This window comes from Macaca mulatta, chromosome 4 (assembly GCF_049350105.2).
Source record: "Macaca mulatta isolate MMU2019108-1 chromosome 4, T2T-MMU8v2.0, whole genome shotgun sequence".
NCBI classification, from domain to species: domain Eukaryota; kingdom Metazoa; phylum Chordata; class Mammalia; order Primates; family Cercopithecidae; genus Macaca; species Macaca mulatta.
The window spans coordinates 29,290,898-29,307,041 of record NC_133409.1 but is presented as its reverse complement, the minus strand read 5'-3'; the positions used below and the strand labels follow the sequence as shown (position 1 = coordinate 29,307,041).

At 34.0% G+C, this 16,144-nt stretch overlaps 1 protein-coding gene across 1 annotated transcript in view; it reads right to left on the bottom strand.

Annotated features, from left to right (window-relative positions):
* NKAIN2 (sodium/potassium transporting ATPase interacting 2) overlaps positions 1 to 16,144 on the bottom strand; it is a 1,029,637-nt gene that overhangs the window by 525,258 nt on the left and 488,235 nt on the right. Inside the window, exon 2 of the mRNA XM_001107707.5 lies at positions 8,435 to 8,572. Coding sequence (XP_001107707.3) covers positions 8,435 to 8,572 — 138 coding nt within the window. The remainder of the gene's footprint in view (positions 1 to 8,434; positions 8,573 to 16,144) is intronic.

Genomic DNA, 16,144 nt, shown 5'->3' with positions numbered 1-16,144 from the left:
TGGAAGAACTTACCTCAGTTAGACAAGTGAACTTAAGAAAAAGGGCCTCTTGGTGCTTTGGGAAAGAGGATTTAGAGACAGAGGAAGAAGGAAGGTCAGAGAGACCTTGAGGCTACTCTTTTAATTCAAAATTGCGATACATTGGATATGATTTTCTAAGCCACAACAAAGTCTTCTATAAGTGTTTAAATAAATAAAAAGACTACACAATTTTTAAATAGGTTCACATTTAGACATGCCATTTTGAAATGCCAAGACAAGAAGAATAAAATGAACATCTCAAGCACTTCTTTTAAAGTTATTTACAGATTAATATCAGACTGGCCATCAGTAACACTGCTTCTTAGATTGTGAACAATTACTTCAGTGTTCTAAGAAAAAAATGATTTTCAACCCTGAATTCTGCACCTGGCCAAACTAGTACTCAAGTGTAAAGGTAGAATAAAGTCATTCTCTGTCATGAGACAGATAAAACTCAGAAAGTTTATCTCACAAACATGCTTTTTCAGGAAGTTGTTTGAAAAATACCAAAGAGACAATAGATGGAATTTAAGAAAGCGTGAACCAAATTCAGAAGAAGGGAGAGATAGATGTATAATAGGGCTTGAGAGCAAACAGTTCACATAGGAGCAAAATGACAGAGTACTAAGAGAAATCTCCAGGGAGGAAGAACATTGCATTAAAAACAAAAAGCTACAGATAGTCATAGTCAAATATAAAGGGACTGGATTAAATTCAAATAGTAAAGCAACAGATTTCAAAAATTAAAACATTGAATATCAAGCAATAGAATGCACAGGAATTGGAAATGTATTTCGGATACAGTTAAGCAAGGCCTGTTTTGTTTCTTACAAAAAAAAAAAAAAGGTAATCAGAAACTTCAGACGGGAAAGAAAACTTGTAAAAACAATGTATAATTCAGAAATAAATTAGACCAAATGATTTGGGGCAGGTCGTTATTAGATACTGTCTAAAGCTGAAAAATCAACAATTAGCAACACACACACACACACACACACACACACACACACACACACTTCCGAGGTAACCCCAGAAGAACTACAAAGAGATTAGAAACAGCTGGAGAAGAATATGGAAAGGAAGTTTGATTTTATTATAAGCCCAATTTTACTTTTTGATTAAAAAAAACCTACGTAAATTAATCTGATTTTTTTTATTTTAGAAAAAGAAACTAATACATATCACAATGTATCTTTTCTTCAAAATTCATTTTCAAAATTAGATGATTTAAAAAAGTGAATCTAGACTGTCAAATGTAATTATTTATATGTACCACATCCTACAAATCTTTAGTCATAGCCTAACACCAAAATGAGAGCACAAAGTACCTTCTTGTAGAATAAATGGCCCACATTTCCCCAAGGGAACACATTCTTTTGAGAATAAATTGCATTTGCAATGTTGCATTATTACATTTATTTTAGGACTACAGGCTAAATACATTAAACTTGTAATGATGTGTTTTTTTTTTTTTTTCCTCCCTCCCTTCCAGGCTTATGGGAAAAGACTTATTTTCACAACTACTCTAAGTCATTAGAAGTATTGTTAATTTACTACTATCTCAAGTCTCTTCATCTCTAATCTACATTGATTTTCTGTCCTGAACATAGAAAGCATGCATTTGTTAATGCTGTAGCTGCAATAAGTTTTCTTTCAGATATTTTTTTCTCCTAGAAAAACTGAATAAAGGTGGCAAAAAAACTACTGGAACATAGATTAATGACTTCTTAGAAATGACTTGTAGGGGTGCAAAAATTTTTAGGGAGGAAACATTATTAGTTGTAGAAAAGCATATGACCTGGAAAATGGGCATAGTGCTCCCGATTTGTTGCTGTTGGTGATAGTCTCTATGGAGACCTGAGTTCCATGAAAAATTAAAAATCAAATCATGGCAGTCATCAGCAAATAGTAAATTCAAGAAGTTTAGTATTTTTTTCCCCCATGCAAATTGAGTACACAATTCTTTGCTTATACAGAACCACTAAGGTGTCTATTGATTTCTCAAGTTGCCATGTCATAATCTTTTTACAAAATGAATCTTGTCTTTGTCTTTGGTGCTCCAGTCACCCTGTGGCCCCATGCTTTGGCCAGGATGTCATGGGGATCCTTTTCTTTACCATGTTGCCTCTAGAAAAAGCGAAGTCAAGGAAGTCAAAGCAGGTGACGCTTTGTCTGAAGCTCACCTTGTCTCACTGGGGAGAGGGAGGATGTATCTCAATCTAGAAATCAACAGTCACCAACTACCATATGTGTCACATTAAAAAAAAAAGTAGTAAAACAAAGAGTGGCCTAAATTGGTGAACAGAAGTTCAGTGTTCAGCATTAATCAGAAAATACCATTCAAAACTTTAAAATATGAACTAAAATAAATATTTACTTTTTATTATTTTGGAATACTAAGCAGGGTTATTATGAGTCTTAGAGTTTACGATTCTTAGAACACAAGAAATGAAGATTCATGTGTATTGGCTTCTGTTTCTAACCATCGTAGACTTGCTCCATCAAATCAGCTTTAACCACATTAATTTAACCTCTTGCTTTTTCAGTAACAAAACAGGAAACCAATCCCAATATTTCTCCTTCATTTGATTTTAGAATTAGTTATTGTATTCTAAGTTGGTGTCACAGAAAGATTCATCATTAGACACAATAATATGTATGCATGTATGTCTATATTTGTGTTTCCTAGGTCTTTTGTATTTCCAATATGATTTGAGTATTTTATTCAATTACATAGAAATAAATTCTCCCATCAATTATTTGAAACTCTTTACCAATAGCAAATGTAGAAATAGATTATTTGTCCTTAACATATCATTATAATGGATATTAGATATAATTTATATTGTATAGATGAATGTGTACATGTGCATATATATAAAATCACCATCAAAAAGCTGGATGCTATAGAAAAAGAACAACACACCGTTCTAATTCACTGTTACTAGAAATTAAAGACAGTTTGTGTTATTGTTTTCCCGCATGAATAAAATATCCATCACTAAGAGTTTTCTGTTCTAAACTCTTGAGATATGAGGCTATTTCTTCATTAACTAAGGAGCTAAAAACATAATCTTTCACATGGGAGAGGCAGACCACAACTTCAAATCTAAATCCTCTGGAATTCGCAAATGCTATAATGAATTTTAAATTGGCCCACAACTTAACAACATCTTTGTTCATTTATCAGATAGATTTGGGACTCTGAACTGTGCCCCTAAGAAGCAGTTCAGTGTGTTGGTTACAAGGAGATCTTGGTTGTCAGGAGTACCTGTGTCAACCTCCTAACACTACTATTTCCTTTCTATATGAGTTTGAACAAAAGTTGTGTCAAGTTAATGTGAGAGTTATAGAATTTGTCAAGAAAGACAAATTGGTGATGAAATTGGTAAGAAACAAGAAATGATTCTTACAAATATTACTGTGATTTTAGTATACTCTCCTGTTTATAAAATTTGAATAATGGATTTTCAGCTGCTTTGAATTTTTTTTTTTTTTTTTCTAGTTTGGAGACTGAGTTTGGAAGAAAGGAAAGAAGGAAGGAAGAAAGCAGGGGAGAAATAATTTTTTTTTTATATGTTACACAGCAACATTTGTTTTTGGTAATATCACTGAGAAAGTTGCTGTGGCTTTAATGGATAGGAACCTACATATTCTTCAGATTATTTTAGACAACCGAAAGCAGCTCCTTAGCGCCAGTGCAGCTCCTTAACATTATTTTGTCATTAACTAATAAACACTGGATATCCCAAATCACATTCTACTTCCCCAAATGATGATCCATTACATAATTCCATTTATGATGTAAAATAATACTTTCCTGGGAGCCATTGTATATATTTATTTATGAATTGTTTTCTGGGATTTGATGTGGTTGAGAATAATACAAGATTGATTCTTTCTATAAATTCTGGCTTCAGTTTCCTTTGCTTGGACCTGAAAACATCTATTTCATTTTCCTTCAGCATATTATATTCTGCAAAGTGCCAGAGGCTCTCAATGGTACTAATGAGTTCTTGTTCCAATTATCTGTTTTAAATTTTTAATCTTTTTTTCTTTGCTACTATGAAAAAGAAGATGAATGAAGAAAACAAAAATCATTACCAATACTCTCATTTATTTGTTGCTGCAAGCTCAATGGTTTGAGAGAATGTCGACATACTTTTTTTTTGTGGGGGAGGGAAGATCAATTAAATAAAATGTCCCATCAATAATTTGAAGTTCTTCAAATATAGCAAATGTTCTCAGTCTCAATATCAGAAAACCTGCCTTTTTGTGTTAGTAAAATTAGACCTAAGGATAACGAAGACTTATATTTTTCAAAATGGTATTTGAATTTAATAATCTTAAAAGCAGTGGAAAATATCACAAATGGAAGGAGAGTTAACTTTACTAAGAAAAACATAATAAATATCAAAATGAAGCTTTATGATGTTTTAAAGGTAAATGTCTTTATTAAATTACCTACATAAATTACAATAAACACTAAGACAGAAGGGCAAAAAATTAGCAAAGAACACCAAAAGACAAATTCCCGGCTGGGCACAGTGGCTCACACCTGTAATCCCAGCACTTTGGGAGACCAAGGTGGGCGGATCATGAGGTCAGGAGTTCGAGATCAGTCTGGCTAACATGGTGAAACCCCATCTGTACTAAAAAAATACAAAAATGAGCCGGGCATGGTGCCACATGCCTGTAGTCCCAGGTACTTGGGAGGCTGAGGCAGGAGAATCACTTGAACCTGAGAGGTAGAGGTTGCAGTGAGTGGAGACTGTGCCATTGCACTCCAGCCTGGGCGGCAAGAACGAAACTCATCTCACACAAACACACACACACACACACACACACACACACACACACACACAAAGACAATTCCCCAAACAGAAAATAAAAATGGGTAATGAACATATGAAAAATTCTACCTCACTAAGATTAGAAATACAATTAAAAATGAAAATGACATATTTTCTTCTATCAAATTAACAACTATGAGGACAGATAATACACAGGGTTAGCAAGAGTGCAATGAAATCGACTCCACTGTACACTGGTAGGAGGATAATTCAGTAAAATAATTTTGGATAGGTTATTGTGAATTATATAGTAAAAGCCTTAAAATTTTTCATATTATTTGATTATACTTAGGTATTTCTCCTAAGGTATGATTCACAAAAAAATATGAGAGTGTTTTTGATGGAAATGATTATAGGGAATTATTTAATATAATAGAAACATATGAAAATAGTATAATGTATAACATTAAAGACTTAAGGAAACAATGAAATAGTCATATTAATTTTTAAATTGTTTGATACAATGTTCAATGTAAATTTAAGACGTATTTGGATATATAGCATACACAGACAAGTTTCATTTGTATATACACAAAGGAAATATGCAAAAACGTTAACCTTCAGTCATGAAGTCAAGAAATGCTTTCTTATTTTTGTATCAAATTATTTTATATTTTATATCAAGCTATTTTATAATGTAAAAATATTACATAGAAAATGTGGCAAATATAAAAATTATAAAGGTCTACATCGTTAGAGGATGAAGACAATTTTAATGATCATTTTCCATTTAATCAATAGTAAATATATTTTCCTTATGACTTCCTTTAGTAACATTTTCTTTTCTTTACACTATTGCAAGAATACAGTATATAACACATATAACATATTAAATACGTGTTAATCAACTATTTATCAGTAAGGTTTTCAACCAATGGTAGTTTACTGGAGTTAAGTTTTTGAGGAGTCGAAAGTTATAAGCAGATTTTTGGCTGTGTGGGGGGTTTGGTGCCCTTAATCGTGACATTGTTCAAGGGTCAACTGTAGTTTGTTGCACAGAAGTTACACAGACATAGATACCAAGAACAGAAATTGGTACCAGAAAGTCAGTGATACTTAAACCTAAAACACGCAGTGCTGGTTTTGAGATAAGGAGGCAAGTAACGCCAGGAGGGCAGCAAGGAGACTCTGAGTGGAGAGAGGAAATTGTTTTTGAGGACTAGAGAAAAGAAGACTCATGTAATTTACTGCCAGAACAATTATCTTAGCTATTGTCTTTAATAACTGGAAAGATAGAAAATACACCTATGAGTTTATGGGTCTGGTTAAGGGGATTTCCAAGCAACAAAAGATGACAATGCTATTTGTCATCTTTTAGCCACAGACAGCATGATATTGCCAGAGAGAAATGAGCTAAAGAAAGATTTTCAAGGAGAATTTAGAGGATATATTTCCAACCCAGGACTTACGAGTTGGAAAAAAAAAGCTGATTATTTACATCATCTCCCACCAGCAAAAGATTTCCAAAGACATTGTCTCAAGAAAAATCCAAATTCACAGTGATGTTACTGATCAAGATGAAATCAAGGCTCTGAAATTCACTGTTAAGACCTTACAAAGAGTTCAGGTTGTGTCTAATAGTTTCAGTAAACAAAACTTCTAACAATTTAAAGGTGTTTTCCCTTGGCATCATAACTCTTACCCCATGCCAGAGAAAGTAGCCAGTATTGAAAGATCTGTGGTATGTCTTTATTCAAAGGAATGAGATTATAATTTGATACATGGAAAGCCCACTATTTTTTTTTTTCTGCATTGTAGCATCTTAGAATAAAAGGGACAGAAATAGTCCATCCAATATCTAGAACACCTTGCTTTATTTTAAATTTCCTTTCAGCTTATTGCTATGCTACACATGTTAGTATTATTTTTAAATAATAATAATAAAAATGAAAATATTATAGCTAATATTTATTAGGGACTTTTTAAATGCCAAGCATGGTGCTAAGGACATTTCATAGAACATCCCCCTTACTCCTCAAAATTAGCCTCTGAGTTTTTCAGTAGTTCAAATATTTTGGGTCACATCTAGATTTTATCTCAAGAAATTTATCAGAAATAAAGATGAAATATTTATATAATGATATTCAGAGCAACCATTATTTATAAGAATAAAACCATGAAGAAACCTCAAAGTCTAATAAAAGAAGAAAGGTAAATTAATCAATTTTTTCATATAATGGCTAATAATATATCAATTAACTAAATCATTATGATTTAATGTAATGACTACTTTCATTTTAAAGATAAGAAAATTAAAGATTGGTGAGGTGAAGTTGTCTAAAGTCACACAGAATTGGGCAGATCCAAGATTTCAATCCTGATATTATGACTTCAGAGGACTCATTCTCAACCACTGTACAACCCTCCTACACTGTATCAAATTACGATTCATAGAAGAAAATGGACAATACTATCATATCTTGTGCATTAAAAAAGTTCACCCTGCAACAGAACTCCTCCCACTTTTACAAGATTTAGATGGCTACCTAGCCTCTGTGGTGACATGCACTGGGGTCTGGGCGTGCACCTGGAGGCAAGGACAATGGGCTTCTCATTTTTCCTTAGCCCAACAGTGGCTCCTTTGGTTCCAGCCACCAACACATTGCCTGGCTCTGTACCAATGAGCTTTGTCTGGGTTCTATATGACAGAGAGAACAGGTCATGTGTGTGTGTGGGGGGGCATCTTTAATGAGGACGCTTTCATAAAACATGAGAAGGTCTGCTGGTTGTTGAACAAGGCAGAACTTTCACTGTACTATCTTATATACATGCTTTTACCACAAACCTGCTTTACAATTTTAAATAAATGCCTATAGACATTTCCTTTGTCAAAAATAGAAGAAATAGAAAAAATGATGAAACTAAAAAGAAAAAAAAATGTACAGTAATGAAGAGCAGTAGCTTAGATCTGAGGCACATACAAAAGTTTTTTTAAAAAAAAAGCAACCCTAAGTTATGGTTCCCATAGTAACTGCAACACAGTTGGATTTCACTTTTATGTTAAGTAAGTTTAACTTGAGTGCGAATGCAAAATACTTCCTCTGAGCCAAAAAGAGAATTACGGAGAGCACAGAAGCAACTGTCCAGATTATTCTGGCTTTCTCATATGCCAAATATTAGCCCTAATATGCGTTAATATTTTCACATCAATAGTATCTGTTCATTTCTATTGATTTTAAACTCTTTTATTCAGTGTATAAAATATGATTATTTAAAATGAGAAAAAATTCTCATTAAAATCTGTTAAACCAGAAAGCATGACTTTATAATTTAGAAATATAGAAACACAGTTTGGCTTGTAATTATGAGAATATCTGCTGAAAGTACAAATTATGAGAATTCAATCTGATTACACTCACTATCAAGTGCTTTAAAGCTGACATTTTCAATTACTGTTGATGGAATCTGAAACTATGAAAATAAACACTTTTATTTTGGTACTTAAAAGAGAGTATCTACATCTTTAAGATAGATTATACACATAAGTTTTCAAGGCATTTGGAGTTTGCACATCATTCTCTAGTTCAATAAGATTTTTAAAAGGCAGAAAAGGTACTTACTCCTGTTATGTAACGAGGTCTATATTGAATAGTTCCAAACAAACCAAGAATGACGATAATAATATGTACAAAATTTGCCAGGATAGGTGCCCACTGATATCCAAGGAAGTCAAATATTTGCCTCTCCAGCACACAAACCTGGAATAGCAAAACAGGACGGATAGATCAGTTTGTGAGAAACAGCAGAGTGGTGAGAAGTAAAAAGGATAAAATTATTAATAACATAATTAGCAATTATAACTGTGTTACCAATCTGGCATTTGTCTTCAACTGACAGTGAGAATGACATTTTCAGGTTTTTTTCAAAGGAACACTATGGAAGCTGTGGATCTATAGACACCTACAAGACTTTCAGGGATAAGTTTGTGGAGGAATCAAGCAGTATTCACAAGATGACATCTTTGCAGTCACAGGATAAATTATATTGTCATGTGCACTGTCAAACATTTGAAGTCATCAACCAGCAAGTCAGGGGAGTCCACATAAAGAGTTTGTTGCTAGATCTGTTCAAACGTCATTATATAAGTTGAGCATAGAACAAAGGAAGTTTGATGTGGAGGAAAAATAAATCTTTAGCAAGACTTGTAGCAAGAACTCTTTAGCAAGACAAAGATTTCTGGATGTGGATCTGCCACTAAGTAGCTGAAGTGGCTTACATAAGTCATCTCCCTTCTCTGGGTGCCCGGTCCTCATCTGTAAAATGAAGGACTTTGATGTGGTGTGTAGGGTCCTTCTAGTCCTAATAGTGTTGTGTTATAAATCAAATATGATGTTTTGTCATATCTGGTTATCAGGTAAAAGAAGGGCGCTAAAAGAAAATTAGAACAATGAAAAACAAAAACAAAAATCAGGCATCCCTATTATAAAAGCAAGACACTTAAGTCGATTTACATTATACTACTTTCATCTGTGCTCACGGCTATAACTAAGACATATAAAAATCTAAGCAGTGAGAGGAGAAAAACAAAACCAACCAACTAACCAACAATAACAACGAACCGAGATTAGTGGGTAGTCAGGAAGTACCATTTTACATCCCCAAGTGAGATCTGGGGAGCTAGCAAGCATCTCATCAGATCCAACAAAGTAAAGTAGAATGTTGGCTTTATTCTTCCGGCCTGCCTTCATGGGGGATGATAATAAACTCTCTGTTCAGAGAAAAACATTGTAAAAGGACTTGATGCTGCATACCAAGATTCAATATTTTATTCAGCTAGGTTTTCAAGGAAAATGATGATTTAAAAATCCCTAAGTTCCTAACATCACTATGCTTTAATGATATTTCTTGTCAGAAGGAAATACTGACTCAAAACAGGCAACGTGCTTTTAAATTAAATATCTGTAGCTCAGTTTGAAGACGTCTTGAATGATCATTATTCCCACTGCAGTTCTTTAGCTGAGTAGCACGTTTTCCCATCAGGCATTGAAAGAGAAAATAAATTCATGACACTTCTATTTTCTGAGGCACACTAGGCACCATGTAATGGTTGTAGCAGTCACAGTCCAACTTAGTCAAATCTTAATTCTCACTGCATCTTTGACGTAATTAAAAAAACAGAAGAATCTTGATTTGTTATACCCTATGCTAAAGCCACGATACTCATCAGAGTCTCAATAGTGGATAGTGGAATGCAATATTCTTACTCCTTAATCAACACAGACCACCATAGGACCTGAATATCACTTAAGCCTTATAAACCTGAATTATCTTCTGATGAGCCATTCCTTCAACTTTCTCATATAGTTAACATTTTGTAGAAATGAGACCCATTTGTGACATTAGGCAGTATTACATATGCCAAGTTAGAATCTGTGAATGGTACCAAAAACTAAGTAGTTCTACGAACATGATTGCTAATTTTCTATATAAAAGTTCATTTCAACATAGAACCCTCTCCTCCTTATCTTATGAATAAATAGTAAATACGAATGTAAACCAACAGCAAGAAACATCTAAACTCTATAAATTTGGAGCATCATAACTGTGGGGACACATCAGGGCAAAAGTATAGAGGATGAAACACATCAGTCTAACCATGGGAAATAGCTCAATAAATGCACCAGTTACGAAAGCAAATAGCAGTCCTATTGTTAATTATAAAAATATAGAGATGATAATATACTAACTAAGTCCGCAAAACTGAAGTGAAATTATGTCAACATTTATTGGGTTCTTGTTATGGCAGAACCAAAAGTTTATGCAGACTGAACAAGCTAATCTGTAATTCTTTGCATACAATATTTCTGCCTATTTCCCCTTTTTGATTAGTCCTATTAGGGATCATAAGTAGCATTATCATAAGTTCTGTAATTTAGAGATAGGCCCGAAAAATGCAAGATTTTCTGAAAAGTTCAGTGAGTGTAAGGGTTTTAATATGTGTAGGAGTAGCTGCAGTCTTTCCTATGAATTCCTTCCAACAGGAAGACTATTAACTGTGAGGGGTCTGTATAGTGGGCCTGGGGGTGCAGGGATGGAGAGAACACGTATTTGTTAGAACACCTACTGTATGCTGGGGCTTCATGCTTTTCTCCAGGCATGTATTATCACATTGATTCTACACAAAACCAAGGGAGGTAAATAGGATTGTCCCATTTTGCAGGTTAAGGAATCTAAGCTGTGGTGTGCTCAGTGATTATCTTGAAGTTACAGAAGAGGTAAGTAGTAGAACAGGAATTTAGGCTTCTGTGCCTGGCCTCTTTGCTATGCTCCTACCTTTTCTATTTCCTAGACACTTAGTCCCAAAACACATAGATTTTGTTTTCGTTGGTTATATTGTAGAGACCATGCTGGTTATATAATATATGCTACTTCATAGAATCTCTCTGATCATACTTGTCAGTTCATGACATTATATCATCATTGGTTAAGGCAAAGCTCCTAAAGTTTAGTTTAGGTTAGTTTTTCCTTCTTTGAACCCATCTCAGTGTTAATCCAATTTTGCCCATGGGGCCCTCTTTAATGTATTTACTTTTGGTCCTTGTAATCATCTGACATATAAATGTATGTATCTGACCTAGCAAAATATATACTGCTGTTTATGCCGTTTCACACTTGTCTATTTTTCTGTATAGAAATGTTGGTTCCTTTTGTTTGGCTTGCACAGATCACATCATTATTAATGCATAATTCGGTTGCTTTCAATTCTTTGCTACCACAAAGAATTCTCTTCTCTTCCATTACTATCTTTATGAAGTTTTCATTTGTAACATCAATAGTGACTAATCTTTATCAGTTACTATTTCTGCATCTATTGAGATAATTACATTATTTTTTTTCTTTTACACAATGAATGTGATGGATTAGATTGCGTATTCAATCAATATCCTTTTGTCATTATCCTTTTATACCTGGCAAAATCCCCACTTGGGACGGCAATATTATTTTTAGCACATTTTCAGTTTGCATTAAATTTTACTTACAAAATTTAAGCAAAATAAAATTTTATTTGGGGTTTTTGTATCTATAAACTGACCTACAGTTCAATTTCTTTTTCTCTCTTTTTCTGAAACTGTCATAAAGTTTACACTGGCCTCAAACCATAAGTAAGACACAAATTTTATTTAAAACTCTTTTTTTTTTTTGGTGTTGTTTTGAGACGGAATCTCACTCTGTCGCCAGGATGGAGTGCAGTGGCGCAATCTCGGCTCACTGCAAGCTCCGCCTCCTGGGCTCACGCCATTCTCCTGCCTCAGCCTCCCGAGTAGCTGGGACTACAGGCACCCACCATCACACCTGGCTAATGTTTTGTATTTTTAGTAGAGACAGGGTTTCACTGTGTTAGCCAGGATTGTCTCGATCTCCTGACCTTGTGATCCGCCTGCCTCGGCCTCCCAAAGTGCTGGGATTATAGGCATGAGCCACCACACCCAGCCAAAACTCGTAATAAACGTAGAGAAAACCATCCAGTCACATTAACTTTCCCCAAAGGCAATCTGTGTGAATTTTGGCAACTACTGCTAACTGCATAGCTGTTCAGTAAAATACTGTATGTAGATGCAGCATATAGGCATATATCTGTTATGTCTGTGTAAATTTTTTTCAAATTATTTTAATTTACATAAATGGATTGCAATGTAGTTGTGTGTCTTCACCTTGTGTTTCTCACTTAGTGATGTATCATGAGATTTTTCCACATTAGCACATCCTGCATTAATAGATCTACCTCATTATATCATTAAGGCATTGCATTTTAAAAAATCTTCAATTCATTTCCAGTTTTTGGCTATAACATCCATAAGTGCATTACAGAATCTCCTGTATGTGTGTTAATATATCCATAGGACAAATTCCCCAAGATAGAAATGTTGGATCAATTCTGGTTGCTAAATCCCAAATATTATATAACAGTTGTTATTAATTCTTCTTTGTGCCACATATATATTTATGTTTTCCAGCTCACATAATAGCATATATATATATATATATATATATATGAGCTATGTATATGTGTGTTTGTGTGTGTATATGTGTGTGTGTGTGTGTGTGTATATATGTATATAAGCTGTTATATGAGCTGGAAAACATGAAGATTACCCTTTTCGTTGCACCATAGCAGATGTTAATTTTAATAGTAATTGTTAATATAGTAGAGTATGCTTAAGCTCAAAAAGTTGTCAAAACCTCTGTGGTAAATGCTATTAAGGACAAATTAGCTTACTTTCCATGACAATAAATGTTCATCAGAAGCATCTGTAAAATGTCTTCAAGATAAATAAATTTATTGACTTTTCACTCCATACTCCTCAATTTATACATGAGAAAACTGGGTCAAATTACGTTAATACTTTGTTAAACTAAGCTTTACCTCTTCATATGAGAGGATTTGGTCTGAAACAGGTTTGCTTCAGATGTTTGCAAGGCAAAAGGGAAGCCTTTGTACTGGTTAGGCATCTATTGCTATTCAACTTTAATAACAAGAAAATTACATGTACTCGAACATATTTTTTAAAAGCCAAAATGATATTTTTCCAGGTAGTTCTCCTCAGATAGTAAGACCTGTAACTGATCTCCTTGATAAATTGCATTTTCTTCATAACTAGTATTTCTTAATCAATTTTTCTTCCAAATATTACTGTAATATTATTTTTATGTCCTTAAAACTTAACCTGATATTGAAACAAAAATATAAAATAAAACTTATATGTAGATTTCGAGAGAAAACATGGGCTTTTGAAACTATGATGATGAAACAGAGTTTTTTTTTTTTAAAGATGTGTTATTAAAGGCTGTAAACAACCAAATTATGTTTCTAGTGCTAAATTATACATGGAAATTAAACTGATCTGTGGGTACCCCTGTTCTCCTCTCTGTACCTCCTTCCCCATAAGTGTCTCCAGGTCCCTTCAAGAATCTGCGCTTTCAGATTGTCTCAACTCTCAAGTTTTTGAAGAAAGAGAGAAGACAGACTCAGATTTCAGTGTTAGGCCAACCAGAGTGCTCCCCTCCAAAGTCTATTTGCATTGACGAAGTGTACTTCAGGGAAGTTACAAACTTGTCAAAAGTTAATACAATTCCAGGAATCAACAAAGAAATGATTTTCATTTCGGTTGTTTGCAGGAGAATATAACTTACCTAACAATTAAAATTAGCCTGTTATAGCATCATACACAGACACACACACACACACACACACACACACACACACACACACACACACGACACACAGACACATACTACTAGGGACAATCCAAGATGGAAATTGAAAGGGGCATAACAGTTTCTAGGTTGAGTCCAAAGTCTTATTTCATCTGTAGGTACCATTAAAGTTTAGATAAACTTTCAGCCTAATCTACAGAATGATCATATGTTGGTCATACTTTTGTCAATAAAAGTTGCTGCTAACATTTAAATTTGTTTGTTTTTACATTCCAGTCAAGTATGGCTAATTGCTAGTTTCCAGTAGCATCCACTCTTTGTTTCCTGCCTCACAGAGATCTTAAAACAACATTAAATGAGATGTAGAAAGTTTGAGTAATACATCCTTGATTCATATAAAATTTTGCTCCTTCAGCAGGAAAACTTTGCCTTGTGATTTTGCCTTGGATTCAGGTTTCCCCTGTGCCCAACTCCCCGGTACAGTATTTCTGTTTCCTTGTTGTCTGCTCCCTTTGGAAAAGCTGCTAATTTTGCATCAACCTTGTGTCTAGGTTTATTCTGCCCTTTGCTGGATCTTGCCACACTAGAGCTCATCTCCATTCCCATTGCTTAATTCCTCTGTAGTCCTAAATAAACTATAGTCTTGAGCACGCTCTGGAACTGTCTGCTCCAGAGTCAGAAAGGATGCCCATATTGGTTTCTCTAGTTTTAAGCCAATGACCAAGAAAGTTGTAAAGACTTTAGAGATATTCTAGGTCTTTATAATATTGTCGAGCTGCTGTGCTCTTTACAATATTGCCGAAAATATCACAATATCACAAAGCAAAACTCTACAAATATGATTGATAATGTTCTCCCCTTAAGATTCTCTGTGTTGTTCATAGTGGACAAGATCAATGAGAATATATGTGCTGGCTTTTAAACATTATGGGCAGGAGATATACTAGGTATAATTTGGTTTTATCTTACCAAGAGATCGTATTCACATATAAAATGAAGAGGATAAACTTGAAGTTGAGTCTGCAATGATTATACATGTAAAATAGGGGCAAAGATAAAAGACAAACCACAGAGCTTTACTTAAAGAGTTTTAGCTACATTTGAATAACTGAAGTTTCTCAAATGCATGTGTATATATGGATACATACTTGTTAGGATGGGGTGTGTGTGTGTGTGTGTGTGTGTGTGTGTGTGTGTGTGTTCACCAAGGGGAAGAAAATAAAATTGTAAGGTATTACTAAAAATAATAATTTATCCCAATTCATTAGAAGCAAGAATTGTCTGCCTTTTTCCACATAATTGTTTTGCTTTAAAAAAAAAAGAAAAACAAAGAACAAACAAAAAAAATTAAGGAAATAAGTCATCACCGCCACCACAGCAAAACAGCACCAAAAAGAGACTTGGCCATAATTGCTCTAATGACACTAGAAGTCAGCATATCATGGTGGTTCAGACTTCAAGTTTTAGAATTAGAAAATCATGTTTGAATTCTAACCACTAAATGACCACAGCAGACCACTAATCTCTATGAATCTCAGTTTCTTCATCTACAATATGGGGATGATGTCATACATAAGTCCTAAGATTTTCATGAAGATTAAAGTGATGATGTACATAGAATAGTTATTAAGATGCCTGGATTGCATCTTAAAATTGATTCTATTATTAATTTATATTTCAATATGAATTTGAAATCATGTTTTAGTGCATTATCATTCTGTATTTGTATTCTGCCAGACTATTTCAGTTAGAGATGTTCAAATGTTTCTTATTCTATTGGCCACAAATGCAAATAATACCATGACAAATATTCCTGAATCACCTCAAGTGTTTGGAGAGGGTCTTGATAATGTTTTCCTGCCTGATTTAACACCCCATATATTAAATCTGTTGTAGTACTATGGTAAAAGAATAGGCTTCAAACATTATCATTCCTCTGTTTCCACCTTCTCTCTTTCCACTTTTCACATGTGACAAAATCAATGTTTAAGAACTGTCTCCACAGAGTTAATCACAATAAAGCTTTTCAAGAAAATACTGGAGAAGATTTGGCATAAGTTCAAAGAAACCAAATGGAGACAAGAAGTTCATTTTCTCATAATTTGTATTACTGA